This window comes from Tetrao urogallus, assembly GCF_951394365.1.
Source record: "Tetrao urogallus genome assembly, chromosome: 8".
Lineage (NCBI taxonomy): Eukaryota > Metazoa > Chordata > Aves > Galliformes > Phasianidae > Tetrao > Tetrao urogallus.
The window spans coordinates 19,191,751-19,216,880 of NC_136821.1; the positions used below are offsets into that span (position 1 = coordinate 19,191,751).

Below are 25,130 nucleotides of genomic sequence, written 5' to 3' on the forward strand. Positions count from 1 at the left end.
GGATGCGCATGCGCGCGCAGAACTACAGTTCCCATGATGCACCTCGCCCGCCCGGCCCTGCTCACGCCGCCGGGCGCCGAGGGCGAGGCCTGCTCGTCACGGCGCGCTGCACTCCGGGCGTCGTCGTTCTCGCAGCCGCGTTGTCGGCGGTCGGCAGAAGGGGCGGCGTTGAGGCCTCTGAAAGCGCCCGCCGCCCTCTCGCGTCTCTCCGCGCCCGTTCTCGAGCGAATTCCTGCGATTGCTCCCCGTCGTCTCGCGTTGAAGCCTCCGCGGCCGCCGTAAGTCCCCGCGCCCCACGGCGCCCTGCGGCCGGTTTGAGCCTCCGCGCCCGCCGTAGGCCGCCGCCCGTCAGCTGCCGCCGCCTTTGTGGAACGGGCGGAAGCGGAGCGGGCGCTGGGCCCAGCCGAGGTTGGAGGGCGCGGAGCCGAGCGGGTCTCGCCAGCAGGTGCGCGGGGTCTCACAGCGGGGCCGGGGCCGCTGTGCCGCCGCTGTGCCACCCGGCCCGGCCGTGAGGGGTGCGGCCGCGGGTGGGGCCTGGAGCTGAGCGCGGCCCGGCCGGTGCCGCTCTGCAGTGCCGGCGGTGCGTTATTTTCTATTAACCTTTCCACGTTGGCAGAGAACGTGGCTGAAAAGCTGCCGACGTGTGCACCAGGGTTAAGGTGGGAGGCTTGCATGGAGCTCCGCTCTTAGGTGTGCTGTGCAGACACGTGTGGGTGTTCTTGTTTTGCACTTGTGAAGGCTTGCGTCGCTGGTGCGTGTGTGTAACAGCTGTGGGGCCCGCAGCCGTGCTGGAGCCACTCCTTTGCTTTGGTTACTGGCGTGGATGTGCTGAGCAGGAAGATGCAGCTGCTGTTGGCCCTGCCTGCTCACACGGCTTTTCCTGCTTGTCTTCCGACTCATCGCCTCCTGAAAGGGTTTGGGTTTGGTCCGCTTTTGTTTATGCTTGGCTTTCCCATCTGTGCTTAACCAAATGACTTATCTAACAAGTCTTTGGTAGAATTTCTGTCTTTTGAAGCCCCGCCCATTTCTTAGCAGCATACACAAGATCTATAAATGAAAGACAAAAAATGAAAGACAAAAGATCAGCAATGCACATACTTTACAGGGTGTTTTTTGCCTCCCTCCAGTTACCTACTCTCCTTGCCAATTACAGTAATACTACCACATCTTTGATTAGGTTGGTGTTTTGGCTACTGCAGGCACATCTAACAGGGTGCATCATGTTTATCCTGCTAGGTTATAAAGTGCCAGTAATTTAGGGGCTGCAGTGTGTGCGTGTGGGCACCCGTCCTACTGTTTGCTGTGTGTAAGTACTGTAGGTGGCTCTGGCGCTGTATAGAATTCTGTGCAACGTAATATAACCTCGTCTTCAGAGCTCCATGTATCATTCAAAGTAGTGTCTCAAAAAAGCTTCAGAAATGCATTGGGAAGAGGTGCTGTCACCTTGTCATCCTTCTGTCTTTTAAATCAATCTTTTTAGCAGCGAGAATCTGCTAAATGTGAAAACAGGAATGTAACTTCAATTATGATTTTAGGACTTTTCACTGTTCTGTTTTTAGCCACTTAGCACAGTTACATTAACGATAGCAATTTTCCTGTAAATAAGCAATCTTAACCAAACAGAACCTTTTGGAGTGATTTCTGTGTTGATCAGTGTTGCAGTCATGTCTGACAAAAGTGAACTGAAGGCGGAGTTGGAGCGCAAGAAGCAGCGATTGGCTCAGATCAGAGAGGAGAAGAAAAGAAAGGAGGAAGAAAGAAAGAAAAAAGAAGTAAGAAACTGTTTTCTCTTGGAAAGCTGACTGTTTGGTTATGTAACTTGCCCCAAATATATGTAACGTGCCTAGAAAGAGAAGGTTCACTTAGTCACTTGCTATGTGTTATCTAGGGAATGTCAATTTAATGATCTGTGCAAGTGTAGAGCTTATGTTTTGTGAGAATTAAAAAAAACCCTGATTTTTAGAATTATCCATGCAGTAAGGTAGATTTGAAAATGCTTGCGTTTTTAGAAATAAGAATGATAGTCTTGTGTGCATGGGACATTGTTAATGAAATTACTGTGAGGAGTGGCTGAAGTATTACTCAAAAACTCTGTTTCATTATTTGCAATGGCATAATTTGGAGAACTCTGTTCTAAAATGAAGTTTCAGAGATGTCTGTATGAACTGTCTGTTGGTATTGTTACCATACAAACAATGTGCTGTGTTCTTTGGCTCTCTTACTCAAGATTTGTTATGCTTGATTTCCTTCTGCTAAGTTATGTGACAATCTGTGGTACATTGCTAAATTTCTCCTGAAAGGGGATTATACATCATAAACAGAATGTCTGCTGAAGTACTTTGGTGTGCTGTGTCACCTCTTCATGACGTCTCTTCTTTTAGTTACAATCTTGAAGATGTTCTCAGTTAGTGTATGACTGAAGCCCAGGCATCTGCCAGCAAAATGATTCAGGGAAATCCTACACTTGTGCTCTGATGATGATGTAATTCTGCATTGCCTGTGCTTGTGCTTCCACCCGTGATACAGTAGCTTATCAGTTGGGAACTTGCTCTCAAGTTTGGAAAAGGCTTTTTTCAAAGATGTACAGTAGGTCAAAGGTATAATGTGCAGTCATGGGAGGAAACTTTCTTTATTCTGTAGGATTATTGTAACTGGGTCTGGATTTTGCTGCTTCTGTTGAAGTCTGGTATTTCTATAATAAAAATTAAAAATACGTGCTTGCCAGTGACTGACTTGTGGACACTTAAGCTAGGAGTTAAATTTATGTAGTTGTGTGAGCAGTTAAATGAAATTGGGAAAAAATGGAGATATCAGCATCTTTCACTGAAGAGCCCGCATTATTTCTAAATTGCATGTGAGTAAGGGTGTCATTTTATGCCTTTTTTTTTTGTGTGCATGTGAAATCTAGCAGATAATAAAACAACTTGAACAGAACTAATAAAGAAAATTTTAAAAAAAATGACTTGAAGACAGTACTAAAGCTACAAAACCTCTTAATTCCTCCTGTCTGGTTTTACTTTATCTACAGAAAGATCTATCAGAATTATTTGCGAGGTGTGTAATGTGTCTTATAGGTTTTAGCAGCACAGAAAACATAGTGGTTAGATCTCAGAAATAAGATGAAACTGTTCTTAATGCCTTTTAAATACCTTAATGCAATTATTGAATTATTTCTAGACTGATCAGAAGAAGGATGTTCTTCCTGTTCAAGAAGAATCTGACCTTGAAAAGAAGAGAAGAGAAGCTGAAGCATTACTTCAGAGCATGGGCTTGACACCGGAGTCTCCTGTCGGTAGGAATATTCATAGTATTTTATGAGATAAATGTTTTACCCTTGTTGTTAGTGTTTGTGGCAATTATATATTGTTTCATTACATATCACTAGTAATACTTGTATAAGATATATTTTCAACTTGGTAGATTATTTGGAGTGTTTTGATTATAATGTTACACATGTAATATTATATTCCTCTTGCACATTATTCTTCTGATGTTTTTTGTTTGTTTTTTTCTCTTTCCATAATGCTTAGTCTTTAATTCTGAGATTTTCTTATGACATTGGCACATTTTCTTGCTGCGCCCTTTATTTCCTAATTTTTCCTTATCTTAAACTGACTACCTGACTGACTTTGATGGAGAAGTAGCAAAGCTAAGTATAAAATCTAACTGTCAAGGATTCATATCTATTCATATCTATGCTGCTCTTCTATGAGTTGATTTATTGTATTGTTGCTGTTTGCCTTTACTTAGCCGCCTCCCTTTGGAAGATGAAGGTGAAAAGGGTGATACTTCAACTCTGCTTTTTTGTCTCTAGTTCTGAAATCAAAGAGGAGTTAAAACTTAGTTTTCAGTTTGGCTCAGTGGTGACAAGAGTCTATTTCAACTGAGTTTGCAAACAAAAAGTAATAGTAATTGGTTATGGCTATGTCTGTGTGATTACATCTTAACAACTGTTTTTGGACAGTCCACACATTATAAAAGCACAGCAAATGACATTGAAGAAACCTTAGGGTAAGACAGAGGAAAAAAGCATGCTTATCCTTTTTATAAGAAACCACTTGCTAGTGAATGAAGAACTTTCAAGTTAGCATGCTCTACTGGGATAGTGCCACCAGAGGGCACTGTAGCATCAAACGAAACTACTGATTTTTTTTTTTTTTTTGGCGTGCTTACCCCGAGATAGAGCAGTACAGGCAGTTCTAGATAAGTTGCTAATTTCACCTGTTCAATTAAAAGAGGGTGACGTTAAAGTGCCATCATTTCCAGTAATGCACAGAAACGTTGGAATGTACAGGCCTACAGACATTGCTTTTAGTATAAACTGTTCAGTAGGTGGTGATGGTGAGTTGCAGAACATGAAAGCTTCGTACGCATCCGTATACACTTATGTATTTATGAAGTATAACTATATGATTTTCAGATGTATATGAAAGTCCCCTTGTAGGCATGCAATTTTAATAACTAAAGCCCATTAATTAAAAACAGTCAAAATCTTGACTGTTTTTCAAATTCAGGATGAAATTTCTGTCAACCAGAACCACATCTCTGTTCTGGGATAGGACGGAGGCACTCTTCAGAATTCCCAACATAGTGGTGATTTCAAGAAATTCTCCTGAAATGTTGCATACCTGAATTCAGAATTCTCCTTCAGTGCTCGCCCTGCCATGATGGATACCAATTAGTAGCTGTAATTTGTTGGTTGAAGTTTCTTCTTTAGTGTTGCTAAGGAGTGAATGTGTACAATGAATGTTTCACATTTCTAAAAGCATAAAAGAAACTTGAACGGACATCCTTATTCTTAAGCATAAACCTAAGGTTCATTAATAAGTTTCACTGCTTCTTTGAAAAATAAAAGTCACTTTCTAAAAGAAAAGTTAAAAGGTGTTTTGAAGTAGCTTTGTGTTGCTTAAATTGCATGAGTGCATGGTAATCATTTGTTGTTATGTATCCTTTCCAAAAAAAACCATGTTGCTTCATAAAATGCAATTGCAGTCTTCATCTAAGTGATGGGAATGAACTGACTTCTATCAACAAGTTCTACTGTATCAGTACCAGGCTGCTTGTCATGTGAAAAGAGAGGAAGCATGAAGATTCCCCCGTAAAATGCACCACTAACAAACATCAGTGTGACGCACTGAACTTTGGTGATTTGGTTACAGCTAAAGCAAAAATATGCTCCATCACAAAGCCACTTTTTTTTTGGTCTGCACTTCTGTGATTATATGATCAGAAGCAAAGATACAAAACTAAATACTTTCAGTTTTCTGAAAAAATAGACATTGATATCAGAGCTATGTTAACAAGTGCTTTTCTTTGATGTGTAAGCAACATGATTTGGTGGAAACACCCTTTCAAAACTGGTGCTACCATTTGTTAAAAGTTCAGATTTTAAAGATTTATTTTCCTTTCTTTTCTTTTAATGCCTTTACCTCCATATCTTCTTGTATGCACCAGATGCATAAATACCAAACAATTGCATGGAATCCAGCATGAAATGTTAACACTGTCTTTTCCCCTCTCTTTCTATTATTCATTTTCATCCATGTTTTTTTTTTTGTTTGCCATCACTTTTTTTTTTAATACTTCATGTTGAATTAATTTGAAAACATCCTAAGCTGTGCAACCTCTGCGAGTAGTAACAGCGGATACCTGTCTGTTTCACTATTTAGTCCCTCCTCCTACCTCTCCGTCTTCCAAATCCGTGAGTACGCCAAGTGAGGCTGGGAGCCAGGACTCCGGCGATGGCGCCGTTGGATCCAGGTATGTCACCTTGTTTGCTGTTGGGCTTAATGCTTACATTCAGGATAATTAAACTTAAGAAATCAAGGGTCGACTCTACAATAATGTTGAATCTGTGAACAGTGGTTAACTTACAGAGTGCTTTACTTTAACATTTGAAATGCAACTGCACGGAATGAATTTCAGATTGCTAATGTGATCTTTAGAGTTTTTTAAACTTTTAGAGCTTAAACTTTAAAGAGTCTGAATGTCTTGTGGTAATATCCTTGTAAGCATGAATGTCTTTGACAGTAAAACAACTAAGGGGTCAAACTTCTGAGCTCTTTTCAGCTTTCTAATGGATATAGGCTGTCTCCTTCCCTCCATTCTACTCGATCTAATAAGAGATACTGTCTACAAATTTTGCCTTGTTTCTACTTTTTGGTTGTTGTTGGTTTTTGTTTGTTTGTTTTTGTTTTTTTTTTTTTATAGTCAGAACTATATTTCTCAAGATCTTCTACCTTGTAGCCATTTTCAGAACTTGCCTGTACCACTTAGGATCTCTATCATTTGGCCAAAGGATAGCATTAGTACAGCCATGGTTGGGTTGTTTTTTTTTTCAATGCCAATGCTTTTTCTATCCCTTTGAGCGATGTGTTGTGCATAACAGCTTCAGAAATGCTTTCTTGTCAAATATTTCTGTCAAACTACAAATTCAGAGTGGAGATTCATAGGTGAAATTTTTTTACTGTTTCTCAGGCCCTGTCTGTGAACACAAGCAACGCTTGCCTATTAATATTGATATTTTTTTTCCCCCACAAGATAATTACTCATGTGCTTTAATTTCCTGAATATACATTGTGGGTGAAGTTTAGTTAAAGCACAGCTATCTCAAATTACATTCATGCTTATATGAGTCTTTGCTTTGGAGAAGGACTGAATACTTAAACCACTTTGAAACATCTTTTAGAAGGGCTGTAGGAAATCCTTGTATGCACGTGGGTTACGTCTGTGTCACTACATGCCATCTCTGCCTGAAAATAGTCAAGATTTTAATGTGCTGCACAAAGGTTTACGAGTTGTTTAATTCTGAGCAGGAACCAGTAAGTCAGTACAGGCAGAGAGGATTACAACATGCAGCAGGTATGAACCTCAAGGTTTTTTTAAATGCTCGGGTGCAGATTTGTTAGCAGATTAGCTTATTCATAGTGCAATTGGAAATCACTTGTCATGTAACTGAAAAATCAGTAGTGTTGTTCTCAACTGGGCTACTAGCAAGTTTTAAGTTATTTGAGATCTGTTATTACCGGCTATCAAATTGTCACTTTCTATTTAAATTTGCTTCCTAGAATTAAAAAAAATAGATGATTTGATATATAAATTCACTTAAGGTGTAACAAACTTCTGGGAAACAAAAGAAACAGTATTTTATATCCATGTGATACATAACTAATAGATTTATTGTATCTCTGAACATTACTTTCTTAAAACAATATTTGAGGAAAAAAAAATAAGTACCATAGTACTTGTTTTGTTAACTATTTAAAAGGCAAGTAAGGCAGGTTACCCCTGGTATGACTGAAGAGCTATTGCAAGTGTTTTTTGTTGTATACATTTTTAGAACATAATTTCATCTTTTAAAAAAAAAAAAAAAAAAAAAAGCTTTGAAAAGCAGGAGGGTAACCTCAGTAAGAGCTAAGCCTTAAGTAGGCGGTGCTTTGCTTTGCTCTGTTTCATTTTTTGTATCCATGGAAAATTGAATCTGTGCAAACCATCTCCAGCCTGAAGTCTTGGGCACCAAAACTTGTCTATTTCATCAAGACAAACAGTAGGTGCATAAAGAGCATGGGCAGAATAATTAATTTTGTGCACAAAACATACATAAAGGTTTTAGAGATTCAGATATTAAGCTATGGCAATGGATGTAATGTAAGTTATGTGGAATGATTTGGTCATTGAGTACGGTGGATTTGTAATAATTATTTTTAGTGTGACTAGCTATTCTTCTAGTACACTCTCTACAAGAATGAGGTAATAAATGGAGCATCCACAATTTTGAGTGCTCATTACATGGCTTATAAATTTTGGCAATCAGTTTTACCTTTGGATTTCTGCACTTGCTTTCTAAGAACATTGCCATGTTTGGGATACAAGTGGAAACCTACTTTTTACTGACTTGCCTTAGTAGAATAATGGGTTCTTTGTTTTTGATTTGCTGTAAAACATCTAAAAATCTTAAAATGTTTTAAAACATAGCATCTAAAAGTTTCAGAAATCAATGCATATTTGTCTGTTAATCTCTTATATGGTCGTTCTTAAACTGTCTGAAGGCAGGAGTTGGACTAAATAAAAATATGAAGGGGAAGGCAAGTTTCCACTTCATTTTTCTTTTAATTTGAAAGTGGCTTGAAGTGGATCTATTCTGTTTGTTATTGAGCAGGACTTTGTAACGTGTTACTAATATTAAGTCTGCTATTTCCATGGGATTTAAATATCTTCAGTGGAGTTGGCTCTAACACAGATGACACTTAGAAGCCCAAGGCAGTGCTTAACCCGTAATTACTGCAGTGTCACAGCTTGGAAACTCTAGCAGTTCTCTTTCCCAGTGGAAATGCGTTTTTGCCCCTCTACCAAAAGGTTTGTGTGTTGATTCATTTCCTTTACCAATATGACCATTTCCTCCACATATTTACTGCTCTGGGCAAGATTGCGTTATATTAACAAATCTGTCATCTTAAGGCATGGACAGATATGAACAGATTTAGAAAGGAAGTTCTTAGTAGTTCTCATCACTGTTTAAAATATCTGTATTAGCCTGTCATAAAAGCTACATTTGCAGATCTTTAACTTTCAGTCTTTACATGAATTTAATTCTTTCCTAATAGCTCTGGGGTCTGTTTTTGCTTTTTAACTTTTGCATTGACTGCATGTATCGTTGCACTGAATATTTGCTGAATTTCTTTTAAGTGATGTTACATTGTTTCGTTTCTTGTGAACAATGAAATAACTGTAAGCTTACTGTAACTCTAGGATTTCATAGTGTGTATTTGCTTCACTAATCTCTGGCCTTTTTTGCTAATGCTGCATGATTTGTTCAACCTGTGGTATCAGGACGCTGCATTGGGATACTGATCCATCAGTTCTTCAGCTCCACTCTGATTCCGATCTGGGGTATTGCATAGATTTCTTATATTCCTTCTTTCATACGCTTGCAAATAATGAGCATAAGAGCTTACTTTCTTTTTCTTCAGACTTTGAGTTACTGTTAGGAGACTGTTCTGTGAGTTAGAGAAGTTTAGTGTCCTTAGATGTAGTGCAGTTGGCTCACAGTGGGAAATGTTGGTCTTATTTAATGTAAGTGACATACTTATTTCTAATAATAGAGCTTTCTTACTAACGTTTTTCTTTGAGTCTTCCTTTGGCAAGATGTAAACTTAACAGTAATGTCTTGATAATGCTTAGAATAACTATATGTTTAAAAATGGAATGACTCCCATCGTTTCTTATGATGTGCATAAATGACAAATATGTTTATAGAAGCTGTAACTCATTATAATCACATAATGAAACCGTTATGCTCTGAGTTACAATTCTGCCCAGAAGCTTTTTCTTTTCCCATTTCTAACTTAGAAAATAATATGAAATTTTGCTTCATATAGGTACTTAAAAGAAAAATGGATTATTACTACTGTACATTTGATAATTAGGTTGAGCAGAATGTTACAGAAACTGAATTAATATTTTGTTGGTTTTGGAAATACATTTTGCATTGTAATTTGATCCTGGCTGCTTCCATATTTCTGACATGTCTCATAAGCTAAAGGCAGAATATTTGAAGCTTTCCAGTGATGTACACTGGAGTATTGCACCATGGATAAGTCGTTGTCAATATGTGACCTTCAGGCCTGCATCTTAGAAGTAAATAAAAATGATGACAAAATTAAATAATCTAGAAAATGCTTTTTAATTCAGAGTAATGAAGCTGGTTTGTTTAAGTTTTGAAGTCCTAAAACCCCTACAAACACAGCTCATGCAGGCAGATCTGTCCCACCGACAATATGGGTATTTCACATATGTAGCAGTACTGTATGTAGCTGCGAAGAGCAAAACTTCAGAGTGATATCATTTAATTGAGATACCTGTGTATATTTGCACATTTTTGTCTTAGCTGTGGATATAAGTGACTTTAAATAATAGTGATAATAAAGTGTTGATTGTGATCTTGTGACTTTTTCAGGGATAAGTTTCCGCTGGTCTTAAGTTTCACAAAGCTATGCTGTGATTTGATGATTTTTGTATTGCTGTAGACAGAACACAAAGTAATTCATGAAGTTAACTTCTTTTTCCTTGATGTTTCTATTAATTTTATGTAGACGCGGACCTGTTAAACTTGGAATGGCCAAAATCACACAAGTTGACTTTCCTCCTCGGGAAATTGTTACGTATACAAAGGAGACACAAACACCTGTTATAACTCAGCCAAAGGAAGGTGAATGTTAATGCACTATTTTTCTTTTTTTTTTTTTTTCTTTTTTTTTTTTTTTCTTTTTTTTTAGTGATTGGCTGAATTAGAGCCAACAGTTTTGATCTCAAAACTTAATGTGGTAGAATGGCTGTTGATTTGTGATATAATTTGTATAAATTCTACTGCTAAACACTTGTAGGTCTGCCTTAAGAGCATTACTGGCATTCTACATCTTGTTTAATTGTAGCATTACTCTTACTGATAGTATGTGGCAATTGATTGCTCAGTGTATGTTTAGGCATTCAGTTTCTTAAGTAGCTGTCAACCAATAAATGAAAGTAGGATATATTTTGGATTGAGAACTCCCCCAGAACTTTTTTGGAAGCATTGTATCTATACAACAAACTGAGTGAACAGAGTGACAGCAGGTATGTTTTTTCTCTGACTGCATATCCATAAAGTGGAGAGAACAACCTCTCTTAATTCTTGTCTCTTGACACTTTAAAATGCTGCTAGTGCCATGCTTTTGTGCAGAGGATGATGGAAACATTTTCATTAGATATGCTTGGCAGTCCTGTTAGCTTTAGGTCCTTTTGTGCTGTAGGGTGTACTGTGCTGACTTTGCTGCAAGATAACAATCCTATTTGTTTCATTTCTTAATTTCCTAGGATGGTTGCTCCACAGAAAAGTTTAGCTGAATTTCTGTCTAGTTACGTATTTGCTTTTGCTGCAGTGTATGTAGTAGCTGTCCACTGCAAACTTAGAAAGCTTTTTCTCTTCAAGACCTCCCAAACTGGAGCATCCGATTGCCTATTTCTCATGTACAAGAAAGTTACTAGAATTTATATTAGCAAACTTATATAGCAAAGTACTGCTACTTTCACTTCAGCATCGCTTCTCTCTGCCTCAGGTGGTTGCATACTTCAATTTGTGAGCTGAGTTGAGAAACATTCAAGCTATAACTAATCTGGTGGTTCAGATAGGAAGTAGAAGAAAGCTAACTTAGAACTAGAAGAGTTGATAATTGTGTAGAAGCCTTTGTGGCACAACAAATGAAGTGACTGTTACATAGGGGAGGCTTTGAAGGTCAGCTTTAAGTTATAGGCATGAAGATGCCCATTTGGGGTTTGCTGTAAGAAAGCTAAATTCAAGCAATGCGTACCTGTCACCTGACTGGTTCTGGTTTTAAAACGCAGAGGTCACTCATCTCAGACGCTGACAGAATGGACAGCATTCAGTTGTTCCAAAACCTAAGCCAGGGCAGTTCCATGTGCTTCTAGTTAGAGAAGAGAGGTAGACTAAGTTTGTATGATTGTGCTTCTGTGTAGTACAGATATGCTGTACCATCCTAGGCAAATTAAATATGGAGTAACTCTTCCCACTATCTTGTCAGCTGCAAAAATCAGTTTGAGCCACATCTCCGCTTGATGTGAAAGTATGTCAAGATTGCATGCAGCCATTGGTGCTGGAGCTAGAATGTGACCTCAGTGCCAGTGGCACTATTGCCTCTTTGTGCAAAGAGTTTAAGTACTAATAGGTTGCCTTATTATGTCCTTAAAGTGTTCGAGAAACTGTTTGTCTTGGGAAGGTAGCTCTTTTTTAATTTATCCTTTAAGAGAATAAAATCAAGACCTCTCCTAGAAATCAATTTCAATTTATGATTAGGATAGATGTAGTTTTCTTTAGAGTAGGAAATTTTCTGCTACGGGATGCAACTTATGTGTACTGTACGGAATATTCAGTTTCCCCAAGTTGAAGTTAATAAGCGTGTTTCATAGTTTTTGTAGGAGGATATCCTAGTCCAAAGTAGGCTTAGAAGGTAAATCCACAGTATTTTAAGGATTTCTCATACAAAGACTGGAACCCACAGCTGCTTTTTCCACTGATTTCAATTTATACAAGCCCATCACTAATGACACAGGAGAAGCACAGAAATAGTGTTGGGGTAGATATCTTCATGCTCAAAACCTCTTGTTTAGATTTTCATCAAAACATGTCTTCAGTATTTAATTTTTTCACATCTTTGTTCTTTTTTTCTAGATTTTTCAATAGCCTTAGTATTCTAATCTTACTGTAGCAGCTGAATTTATCATGTGAAAGAAATAAAATGTAGTCATGAAATGGTTTGTCATTCCAAGGGATGCAGCAGAGACAATAGTTATCTTTTCCTCCCTCCTAACATGCTGTGTTTGTTTTGTTTTTCTCATTCTGTAATGATGACCTGTTCTTTGGATTAGGGACCAAATATGTTTATTGTGGCTTAAGGGTTGTGCCACACTTGGTGCTGTTCTCCCTTGTTTCAATAACTAATGAACCTTAACATCTGGGTCTCTACAGCATTACTACCACTTCAGTAATTTTTGTCACCATCATAACAGGAACATACTGTTATGCTGCTCCATTCCCCAGCATCCTCCTTCTGCCATCCCTATTTCTGCTAATTCTATTTTTCACTTCCCACGATGCTGTGTATAACACTCCTGCCTGCTTCTCTCATTGTCCAGTTTTGGTGGATGTGCTTTTCAGTTAGTATGGTCAACTAGTTATTAGGATTACTATTTGGCCTCTACTTGGCATACTCTATCAGGCAATAGGCTTTGGATCTAGTCTCTGAAGATATATTTGAAATTGTGTTCCCTTTGTATGTTTATTTCTTTTTAGCAGACTGCAGTAGAAGCAGTTTTAGCAACAGAGAGGCAGATTTGTTTGTATTCTGGAATATGTCTTCATGTTCTGCAGGTCCTGTGTTGGCTACTGAGTTCAGTAATTGTTGGTGCAGACATTATTCTTATCTGTTCTTGTTGCATGGCTGTCTGCCTTACTATTTGATCTCTTGCTTTTTGATTTGCTAAGCTATAGTTGGAATATGCACGAGAAGAAGTCACCAGCACAGCCAATAGAGAGATGTGTTCTTGAGTCCTTGAAGTGGTTAATGTAAGGAAAGATAGCTGTACAGTTGAATACACTTCTGCTTACCTCTCCATCAAGACTTTTCCCCGCAAACAGGATATTTGCTTGGTGTCACTGTACAATGCAGTGCGTATGCACTCAGCACTGACTGCAGACAGTATTGCTCCACTAGCTTTACTTCTTGAGGAATTTGAGAATTTCATTTAAGAATGAAGATACCAAGTACTTCTGTCTTTTTAATTCTCACTTCAGCAGACTGACAACAACTTGGGGGTATATGTTGGTTTCTCAGGTGCTTGAATATATGCTCAGATGCTTACTGTGAATGTACTGTTTTTATGTTCTAATATTCTAAGAAGAAATAACAGAGCCTTATACATTCACATATTGCCCTGTGTAGGTCTTAAATGTACAGTGAAGTGTATGTGGGAAAACTTGGTATGAAGATATCTCTGCTTAACAAAAGCCACCCATTTCACAGATGATTTAACTTTGATTAACCTATTCTGCAGCAACAGATTACTCAGACAACTGGAACTTCACTCTATAGCATTATCGCTGGGTGCAGCCTAATATACAGCACTGCTTTTCTTTCCACCTTGCCAAAATACATTACAATTTTGATGTAAACTCAAAGTCAAAATCCTGTGGTTCGTTAAACCTGCTTTTAGCGTTCATTGACAAGAAATTTGTCCTTGTGGAAGTGGCAGCCTGTGAAGCATTCTTTCCTGCTCGCTTGATAATGTAGGATTCCCAACTTCCTGTCAGAAAAAAACATGGGCTTAATCACTTGGCATGTTATAAAGAATGTTCATCGATATGTTAATGTGACAGAGTCCTATTTCCAATGTTCAGAGCCATGTGACTTCCCTAACTCTTACCAGCTGTTTTTATAAAATAAGGAACTGTATGTGGTAGCTGACAGTTGAAGTGCCAATAGGTACAGTCAGTAGAAAATAATGAGGATGAAGTTAGCCAGTGCCTTTGAGATTTCTGTATTCATATAGCTGACACTAAATATGTATACCAGTGTTTCATGTGGATCTTTGACTTGCTAGACGTGCAGCTTCTTTAGGAATTGTATGCCTGAACTGCCAGTGTTTGCTGGGTAATACATTGCTGTTTAGCTGATTCCCTAGAAACACCAGCACCTGAACTAGGTAATAAAATCCAGGTATGTGAGGGAAAAGAGAAGTACAACCAAAACCTCTTAGCTCTTTTTCTGAACAACATCATAGTGCCTTTTTGGACTGCAGGTGCTTGTGAAGCAAGCATTCCACTATTGGGTAATGAGGTCAACAACTTTTTTTTTTCCTGGGATCCAAGAAGGTTTGCATATGACTTATTTCTTTGAAGAGGCGGTTTTAAGATTTAGGTAGTTACAGATAAATCACAGTGAGATGACATGTTCAATTTCATGTCTGATACTTTGAGAGTATTAAAATAAGTGCTTATCCTGCATTTCAGTGCAGTAATATCAGCTGGCTGTATGCAGTGCAAGTACTATGAAGGAATTTAGATCTCTGTATAATATATGCCATTTATGTTTCAAACATTAAAAGGCACGAGCAATCAACTATATGATCTTTTGAATAAAATATGTAGATTAGAAGGTCACTTAGCACTAAGGGGTTGACCATCTGCATTTGTAAAGAATTTGACTCCTGTCACTGAAAATGGTATTTAGAATCAGTGTAGTATGGCTAACGGGGGTTGGGTTGAAATTTCTAATCTGGGACTTTCAGAGCTGGAATAATGTATCCATGGTGACCCCAACGAAATTTCTGAATTTAAGGCATGACTTCAGTCTGCTGTATTGATTGGCTGGGAGAGCGAGGGGGCCATTTGTATAAAAGTGTAACTTGAATTTGTAGTCCTGTGTGTGTTGTTCTCAAAATAGCATCTGTTAACTTGCATTATGTTTTGTTTTTTTTTTTTTTTTAATTAATTAGTGTTCACACTTATAGTGATTTGACATTAAGAATTACGTGTTTTGGAATTGCTGCAAGTTGTAGGGTGTTCAGATTACTCGTCTGCAGTACACGCGAATCCATCTAAAAGGAGCAGTGTCTTTCTGTTTCTCTGCATGATTATTTTGCCCAAAAAAGCTTTCTATTTTTTTAAGTAGCACAAAAGCTGTAATTGGCATGCTTTGTAAGGAAGTGTCAATGTGCAAGAGAGTGGAGATCACTAAGAATTCTTTTACGCGTTCTTTCCCCTTTGCACCACCGCCTCCTCAGCAGGGTCACTGAGATCACTAGCTTTTCTTCAAATGGCCATTTTCACTGGCAGGTGCATTATACCCTGTATTTTCAGATTGTTTTTCCATTCTGAATGTTTGGCAGGTTGATTGCTCTGGTTGCATTGACGGAGAAAGGGCTGACAAATGCGGTTGGGCTGGCTGAAAAGACAGTGATTACTGTTTTCCTTTGTGGCTGATTGAGGCCCTTGAAAGGAAAGATTTTAACCTTCACCATTTGGTTCAAAAGTATGAGCATATATTGAAATCATTCATGCCATTTATCCTAGTTCTGTAAACTTGTCAGAACGTAAAAATCGCTCAATTTCAAGTAATGTAGGATTGGCATACGTCATTATCATTTTGATTAAGTTGGAGTTTGTATTATTGTGTGCATTATACAGTGTCATTTAAAGCTTTCTTTCCTGCAGGTACAGTTATATTTTTATTGCCTACACTATGGAGTTAGAAAGATTTTCAGACCTCTTTAAACCTATCACTGTGTGTGGTTTGGCAGCTGGTATGGCCTACAAGCTGTATTTTGTTTGCAGGGTAAAGGCTTGTCTGTAGACCTCCTGGAGTGCTGGTAATTGCACAGGCTTGCCATTGGGGAAAGACATGATTGGAAGCAGTCAGGCAGAAAAATGCTGTGCCATCCCATCGCCACCTCATAGCTGAGAGACAATCCTAGCAGTACCATCTGGTTGTTGCTATCTAGTCAGCTGGCTGGCTGCTGGGACCCTGGCTTGGCAGCTGGTTCCCATCCCTTGACCAGGCTTTTTTTTTTCTTTTTCTTTGCTTCTCTTGTGTGCATGGATTTTGTGGTTGTTGTTAGGTAGCTGAACGTGGGCCGGGGAGATGGCTGCAACAAACAAACCTAGTCCATGTTGAATACTGCCTTGTTCCTTGTGGTGAGGCATGCAGTAGACTCCCGCTGCTATTCCCTTACAGACAGGTGACGTAGCTGTTTAGCTGGTAAAAACAGTCTTTTCAGAGGCTTATATGGGGAAAGCGGATGAAGAAAAGCCAGGAAGCCTGTATTCCACAACACAAAGTAATCTAAACTTGTTTTCTGGTTTACGGTATTCAAGGAATAAAATGCAGAAATGCAGAAAATGCTCTAAGCCCTGTCAGCATTCCCAAACAGTAACGTACGTTATTCGCTGCAATTAGAGAAAACACATTTTGCTATGAAGTCCTCATTGCCGAACACGGTACAGATAATGAGACTCACCTTTACAGTGACAGAAAAAATGTAATATCACTGTTATTGTCTTCAGCAAAATTTGCCTCTCAGAGTAGCAACCTGAAAGCTAATGTAAGCCATCTTTGTGCCACAGAAAGACCCATTAGGCTGATGGTTTCAGATCCTCAGTAAGCAGCTGTGCTATAGACTATTTTAGGCATTTGATTTTTCTGTATTCTGTAGCATTAATGTGTCAGCATGTTACACAGAACATGCATCAACCACATGGTTGTGTGTAGAATCATAAATGCTTGGAAGAGAGATTTCCACTTTGGATCCTTTACAATTTTTGATGGGTCTTTTTTCAGCTTATACAGGTATGTATTTTAGTGCACCTAAAATCCAGCTGCAGGCAGAGTATGAGATGATGTTATACAGGGATGTGCGTCTTATAAATAGAACCATTTTAAGCTAAATTATACCATTCCTATATGTTGAGATTCCTACAGAATGGTACCGTTCCTTTCTAAAAACACTGATGGTCTTGTTGTACTTTTTTCTTAGATGAGGAGGAAGATGATGATGTGGTTGCACCAAAGCCCTTAGTTGAACCTGAGGAAGTAAAAACGTTCAAAAAGGAAGAGGAGGAGGAAGGTATGGTTCACCTCAGCGTTTTGTGCTGCAAAGAAAAATATTTAATACATTTTAACTTTTCCACTGAGTTGAAATTAAATTGAGTGACTTAATATAAAGCGCATGGATGATAAGCAACAAGTTTTCTAACACTGTGCATTGTGATAAATACTTTTGTTTGTTTGCTGTTTCCCTTTCTTGGAAAGAATTTCTGAAAGCATGTGCTATAGAAAGCCTGTAATCCTTTTCCAGCTGCCCCTCACGAACTTACAGAAGAGGAAAAGCAACAAATTTTGCATTCTGAAGAGTTTTTAAGTTTCTTTGACCACTCTACGAGGATTGTCGAAAGAGCCCTTTCTGAACAAATCAATATTTTCTTCGACTACAGTGGAAGAGACTTAGAAGACAAAGAAGGGTAATGTGAATGCTGAATGCTTTACTGTGAATGTACAACGTTTTTGTTTGAAAAAGTGGTCAGAGATGAACATTCCCTAATTGCCTTCACAGGGAGATTCAAGCAGGAGCAAAACTGTCCTTAAATAGGCAGTTTTTTGATGAACGTTGGTCAAAGCATCGTGTTGTCTGTTGTTTGGACTGGTCCTCTCAGGTAAAAAAACAAACAAAAAAAAGCCACTAACGTTATACAGTCATCTTTAAGTTCTTCTTGTTCCATCCACTTGAACCTTCTGAGTGTAGAATTGAAATAGGCTGTATTTCTAAATGCATTCCTTAGAATACATTTAGAATACAGTTCTGAAATTGTCCATGGTTTGCAAATAGTAAAAAGAATTTACATCTTACGTGAAAAGCAGTAGAACCTTTGAATTATAAAGAGAAAGTCTTCAGCATGTTTGGTTCTTCCTTTATGCTCTTCTTTTCAAAGTTAAGCATTAGCTTCAGAAGACAGCTCTATTAAAGGTAGTGGGTTTTACATATAAAAGTAGATTATGATAAAAGAGCAAGAATTTAATGTGCCCATTAATAATGTTTATGAGTTAAATTTGTAACAACTGCAGTTTTAACTGATGCCATTTCTCACAGAGATTATTTAAGGTTATTTTTGTTTCTCTTTTTCTTTGATCCCTGTTCTGGCAGCACAGAACAAAGAATCTAGGATTGTTTGGACCACTGGCTAATCATCTTGCTCATTGTAAATCTTTCTCATTTTTCAGTACCCAGAATTACTTGTTGCCTCTTACAACAACAATGAGGATGCACCTCATGAGCCTGATGGAGTGGCCCTCGTGTGGAATATGAAGTACAAGAAGACTACGCCAGAGTATGTCTTTCATTGCCAGGTACAGTTCTGTCTCAGGAGAATGAAGATTTTATGCTGATGAGCTTGGACATCTACCTTCCTTAAGATTGTCAATATAATGATTTCATTGGGCTGGCATTCACTTTAACCACATGTGTTTGCAAACAGATGGTGATAGCTAAAGAACGCAGTTTAGAAACATTCTTCTGTTATAGAATTTCTGACCATTCAGAATTCAGTCTTGTTTTAGAACTCACTTTAATTTACTTGAAAGCTCAAAAACCTTCTTATGCAGTGGCTGAACCACAAAGAAGGTTTGTATAGAGACTGAGCAGAGTTGAATACTACTAGAGCTTAATTTACTGAATAAAATGAAGATGGCCTGAGGAGATGGAGCAAGGATGAAAACTAGAAACACATGTTGCAAGTGAAACAGGCAGATAGAGGCTTCTCAGTAAATGCAGAAAGATAAAATCTTGCAAATTTCTTCCGTTATCTCAAGCCTGAAATAGCCACTTTACTTTCAAAATGTTGTATTTATGAAAAATTACATAGCTGAATCAAATTGTAATCCAGTGTTGTCAGATTACTGTCGAAGCCCAGATTGTAAAAGTAGCTTTGTTATGTTTGAGACAGATTTGTAGGTTCATGGAAAAAATGACCACAGACCGTGGCAAAACATGAATAACTAATTTGTGCATTACTGGACCTTCCCTTGCTAACAAACCATGCTAGGAGCAAAACGAATTTATGTGAACGGGGTGGGGAAAAAAAGAGAACTTCTGTTTCTGAATACAGGTTAAAACTAACTACTTACTGGTGTTCACAAAACGTTTTAGAATCCACATGTGACAGAACAATGAGATAGTATATCAAATCAAAGCAAAGAACTTACTGGTCAGGTTTTCTTTTAGTTTTAGATGTAGCATCAGTGAATAATAGGATTTTGTGTATTTTTGTGTTTTGTTGTTTTTGGTTTTTTTTCCCCTTTCAGTCAGCAGTGATGTCAGCTACATTTGCAAAATTTCATCCCAATTTGGTGGTTGGTGGCACATACTCGGGCCAGATCGTGCTATGGGATAATCGCAGCAATAAGAGAACTCCAGTGCAGAGAACTCCACTTTCAGCTGCTGCTCACACGGTAGGGGGTGAAATATCTACAAAGACTGTTTCCTGTTAAGATGCATTTAACCTCCAGGAAACTCTGTCCGGTGCACTTGATTGATAATGCTTAAATGTTTGTCTATGTTTTCCTGTGCTATCGCTGAAGAACAGGAGTATTCTCTGTACCATACTGTGATCAACCTTTTCTCTTTCATTAAGTGACATTGTATATTTTGTAGTGTATTAACTGCTCTACAATTGTAATTCCTTTTTCTGATATTATTTCATAATTCTTAGCACCCCGTCTACTGTGTAAATGTTGTTGGGACCCAGAATGCTCATAACTTGATCAGTATCTCAACTGATGGGAAGATATGCTCTTGGAGCCTAGACATGCTTTCCCAGCCGCAGGTAAGATAAGTTTGGGTATGTATAGTATCTATGCTGTATAAATACTTTATGCAAACTTAATGAATCTGAGAAGAATTAATGAACGTTTTCACAATACCCATTTATACTTAAACTTAGTAGGTGTTGGATAAAATGCCTTTTCTGCCCTGTGGAACATAGTAAAAATTATATTACGGTTGGACTAGATGATCTTGTAGGTCCTTTCCAACCTTGTGGTTCTATGATTCTGTGATATTCGCTGTTAGCACAAGAGAGAACTTATTCTTGTACAATTCTACTTAAGTAGAACAACAACAAATCTAGAGAAATCTAAATGACTTTGTAACCGTTAGTGTCTCTTTTATATATCTTAAAGCAACTTACTGGTGTTTTCACTACAGGATAGCATGGAGCTGGTTCACAAACAGTCCAAGGCTGTGGCTGTTACTTGCATGTCCTTCCCTATTGGAGATGTCAACAACTTTGTTGTTGGAAGTGAAGAAGGCTCAGTCTATACTGCATGCCGTCACGGGAGGTGAATAAAAGCTTTTAATTATTCAAAGGAAATAAAAGCTGTGAAATGATGGGACCGTGTATGCTTTGCACCGCTAAAATTGTTTTTAGTACACGTTTAGTCTTTGCTCTTGACAATCTTTGAAATAGCACTGTTTGAATTCCAGTGCATGCTATTTCCCAAGAGCTTCATTAAAACCAGGAGGAGCTTGATTACAGAACTGGTCCTATGCTCTCTGCGTTGGCCAGGAATTTGCAGTGATGGGGGCAGTGCAGGTCACTGAGGTTTTTATTCATTTGAATTGTAGCAGAACATTCCAAACTTTGTATCAGTTCTGTAGATAATTGTACAGTAACATCACGCACAAATCTTAAATTGGCTAGCTGTTCTCCTGCTGTTCAATCTATTTTGAAATTGTCTGACTGTATCTTATCAATTGCTTTCTTAAATATAACTGAGTGTCCAGGTTTCATCTCAGATACACATCACCCTTGCTGCAGGGCTTTTTGGCTCCAGAATAGCTGAAATTGTATCACTTCTGTGTAACATTCTTTCCATCTTCCTCCCCCTTTCCCCCCCCCTTCCCCCTGCTCTTTTTTCATCACTTCTGATAGGAGACTATTAGGGATATATTGTTACTGGTTTATGTCTGAACCCTTATGTGTCCACAGCTGTACTTGCAGCTCCTCTTTTATGTCAGTGGGAGTTTTGTGCTTGTTCCTGAGTCTGGATTTGGTTCTTTATATGATTCAAAGTTTTAGCTATTGCTTTAAAACAACACAGTTAAATGTGTGTGGGTCGGTACCTGCTGAATGAGTCTCTGCACCCCATGGTCGATTTTTGGCACTTAAAGAGAGCAAGAAAAATGTTGAAATAAAAGTCAGTATTCAAGCCTGGTCTTCAGTGAGCCTGTTGAGATTAAGCCTTTGCAGTTGGGCGGACATCCATTCAAAGCAGCAAAGTCTTCATATTTAAAATGCGTTTCAGTGCTATCTCTGTCTGCAGATGTATGGTTTCCGGAGAAATTAACTTTGGTTATATATTCTAAAACAGCAAAGCTGGAATCAGTGAGATGTTTGAAGGACACCAGGGACCAATCACAGGTATCCACTGCCATGCAGCAGTTGGACCTGTAGACTTCTCACATCTTTTTGTCACCTCTTCTTTTGACTGGACAGTAAAGCTTTGGACAACGAAGGTAACTATAATAGACAGTTCAGTGGTTTTCTTCATAGTCCTTGACACAAGGTGGTGCTATAATGTAAGCTGCTCAACTCAGGAAACTTAGGTAAACTGAAGACAAAGTGTGTGAAGCTCTCCAGATCCCTACCAGTAGTCCACGTGATTCCTAGTGCTTGTTTTTTGGTTTACTGCAAAGAGAAGACAACTGATGAACGAAACTAGTTAACAACATAAAGATGTCTTTGCTTTCAGATTGTACATCATTTGTGTACTTCTGATCCATTCTGTTCATCCTTCTGCCCTTTGTTATCAACAGTGATTACAGTGTAATCAAATACAAATCATTGTTAAATTCAGTTACTTCATTTAATGCATAAGACAAATGTTTTGCTACAATTTTGTGGAGGACTGGGAGACAGCACCAAAACTAATCTCAAACTGCATTTAGAGACTTGCAATTGACACACATGGTATTCATCTTGCTGGAATTACTTCTTATTCTGTTGTGCTGATTTCCTGAGGAACACAGTGCTGTCATTGAATTAGCTTTTTCTTGATGTACGAAATTTTTAATGTGTTAAGTTTAAAATCTCTTACAGTATTGGCTTACTACTGATTTCTTTATAGTATCTTCCAAGATAAGACTTTGTGCATTGGAAAGTATGTCTTTGATAATACACTTAGTTTCTGGCTGCTTTTTGCAGGGGCTGTTTGGGTTTTTTATGTTATTGTTAAGTTCTGTGTTTTGCCTTACTTGACAGAATATGAATTGCAGACTTGGGATATTGCATTATGTCTTTTTTTTTTCAGAATAACTTTTTTTTTTTTTTTTTTTTTCCAGAATAACAAACCTCTCTACTCATTTGAAGACAACTCAGATTATGTTTATGATGTTATGTGGTCTCCAACACACCCTGCCCTGTTTGCCTGCGTGGATGGGATGGGCCGGCTTGACCTGTGGAATCTCAACAATGACACTGAGGTGAGGCAATCAAGTTAGCAGTCAGATATAGGTGGAAAATTGTTTGTGCACTTGGAAAAGTGACAAGAGTTCCAAGTATTTTTGTTGTCCTTAAATATTCTTAAGCTCCAGTAGTTTCTGCCTAATGAATATTTTACTTTGATTGCAGTGTAATAATTCCAAAGACTGGTCGTTACGAGTGGCAGCAGTAATTAAATTGTTGTAATCATAACAAGAATGTAAAATACCTGGTTTAATACCAGTGACTTTTAGGCCTTCCCCAGTGTGGCCTTAGCAGCCTACAGCTTAACACTCTGAAGAAACCTGCCTCCAGGACACCACTGTTGTTCTTAGTGCCATGTTGCTGTTGCCATAGTAATAACTTCAGTGAAATTGTAAGTTGCTTCTAAACTTAGAGGATGGAGTATCTGGGTTTTCTGGTGTAAGCTATGTACTTACCTGTAGTATAAACCCTTTCCAAGACTAAACTTGTTAGAGATGGACAAGGGATAATTCTGGCATACTCTGCAATTAGAAATTTCACCTTCACAAAAGTTCATACAGAAGAAAGGGCTTCTCTAAAAGCATAGGGCAGTGCATGGTTTTTAAGTCAGTTACTCAGTTGTAGCCTCTAGTCTGGATTTGGACTGCCAAGACAGCTGCTTTCATCCCTGCCCTGTGTCCCTAGTATTCCCTGAAGTCCCAGGGCTCTTCCTTGCTCTCTCACAGAGCTACAAGGTGAATGGCTCCTGTGTCATGGCAGGAGTGCAGGTGTGCGTTTTGATAAAGTCAGAGGGCTGGAATTGTGTTGTTTTGGTCACATCATTAGTGATAGCATATGGCCACTGGGAGTCATCTGAGACCCACAGACTGAGTAAATCGACAGGTCCAGCATTTTGCTTAATACAGTGCTGATGGATGAAGTATTTTCTAGTCTTTGATTAAGGAAATCCTTGTGCATTTTAATAGTATGTTTCAAATGAATACAGGTGCCAACTGCAAGCATTACTGTAGAGGGCAATCCTGCTCTGAACCGTGTGAGATGGACACATACTGGGAGAGAGATTGCTGTCGGTGACTCAGAGGGCCAAATAGTTATATATGATGTGGGAGAGGTACGTATACCACGTGTTGTGCAAAGTGCGTTACAGAACAATCAACTTTATTGGACTTGCATTTTGCAACTTGCTTTTAACTTTCCCTCTCTGTGATTAGAGGGCGGGGAGGAAATAACATTTCCTTTATGTGCCTATTTCACATATTCTATTATAACTTTTCAGCATACCTTCTGGCAGCTACACTAGTCAGAAACTAAATACCTGATTTTCAGGCTGGTGGAATAAGATGAAACCATTAACAGGTTTGTTTGTAGGGATTTCATGTTCATTATAACTGGTTCGTGTAAATTCAAACAATTGCTTGAGGAGTATTGAACAATAAGTTTTGAAATGAAGCAGTCTTGACTTCATCCTGTAGGGAAGTGGTTGCTATTGTAAGCGTGCGTATTGCAGTAGCACATGATGTGTCGACTGGCTGCAGACGTGGCATTAATCTTCTTCCTTAGAGACAGTCTCATGCAAGCTTGTCACGATATCATTGCATACTTAAATATATCACCCTCAAATTCTGCTGCTTTCATTGGTTAGAGCTGTTGATGTTTTGACTACTTTAGAAGTTGCACTAAGAAAGGCAAGCTGTTCTGTTGGAAGCTCTTCTGAATGTTATTTATGAGTTCTGCTGTTCAAAACGAGCTCTGTTGTAGACATTGGTGAGCTTAAATAATGTTATCTTTGTCCACAGCAAATTGCAGTTCCTCGCAGTGACGAGTGGACGCGATTTGGCCGAACACTGGCAGAAATAAATGCCAACAGAGCTGATGCGGAAGAGGAAGCTGCAACCCGCATCCCAGCATAGATCTCTGCAAAGGGGCAGCAGTGGTAGACTTATGAATGATTTGATGCGAAGTATCATAGAAGTATGAGCAAGTGTCAGTAATAGCTTAAGGGAGTATGCGGATTCAACCATGGACTTGGAAAATGTGTTATGATCTCTGAAAATCAGATCTTGCATTGTTGACTTTTATATAAAACGTACAAGCACATTATTTGACTTATGTAACTTTTAATACAGTTAACTTTGACTTTGCAAGGAACTTCTTTTGCTGAAACACTAACCTGGTGTAAATTTGCTGTTAAGCTTCTGAAATCTCCACTTTATAAACAGTATGTTTCTGAAAAGTAGAAATTGTGTTTCTAAACAAGTTCTGTTTCTAAACTAAACTTCCTATATTACACATTAGCCTTCATGAGGTAGTAGGTTTCTGAAGGGTTCTTTAATTCAAACTGCAAGTGGATATGCATGTGTATGTTCCAAGTAAGTTTCATTGCTTATATAGAGATAAGCTTCAGGCTCTGGTAGTGAGTAATATGAGTGAATAAAACGTCTGTAGTTACAATTCATTTCATAATTGGACCAGAATTGATGAAATACATATTTAATAACAATAAGAAGTTCTTTTGTTTTGAATTGGTGCATTAAAGGGTGAGACTGATTCATAAATAAATATTATA

The 25,130-nt window shown here is 38.4% G+C and overlaps 1 protein-coding gene across 6 annotated transcripts; it reads left to right on the top strand.

Moving 5' to 3' along the window:
- Window positions 1-1,664: 1,664 nt before the first annotated feature.
- On the top strand, window positions 1,665-24,474 carry DYNC1I2 (dynein cytoplasmic 1 intermediate chain 2; the record flags this gene model as incomplete). 6 transcript variants are annotated; one of them, XM_079538991.1, is made up of 16 exons in its annotated part: window positions 1,665-1,772; window positions 3,178-3,292; window positions 5,637-5,760; window positions 8,830-8,889; window positions 10,092-10,207; window positions 17,083-17,172; window positions 17,404-17,566; window positions 17,659-17,758; window positions 18,324-18,449; window positions 19,404-19,550; window positions 19,811-19,924; window positions 20,305-20,438; window positions 21,471-21,615; window positions 22,441-22,581; window positions 23,550-23,675; window positions 24,361-24,474. In XM_079538991.1, 16 exons carry the CDS (start codon window positions 1,665-1,667, stop codon window positions 24,472-24,474), a joined length of 1,923 nt encoding a protein of 640 aa, XP_079395117.1. The 6 variants fall into 6 exon arrangements, with proteins under 6 accessions (XP_079395117.1, XP_079395118.1, XP_079395119.1 ...); XM_079538992.1 differs by having other exon boundaries at window positions 5,670-5,760; XM_079538993.1 differs by having other exon boundaries at window positions 5,670-5,760; window positions 24,364-24,474.
- Window positions 24,475-25,130: the final 656 nt, after the last annotated feature.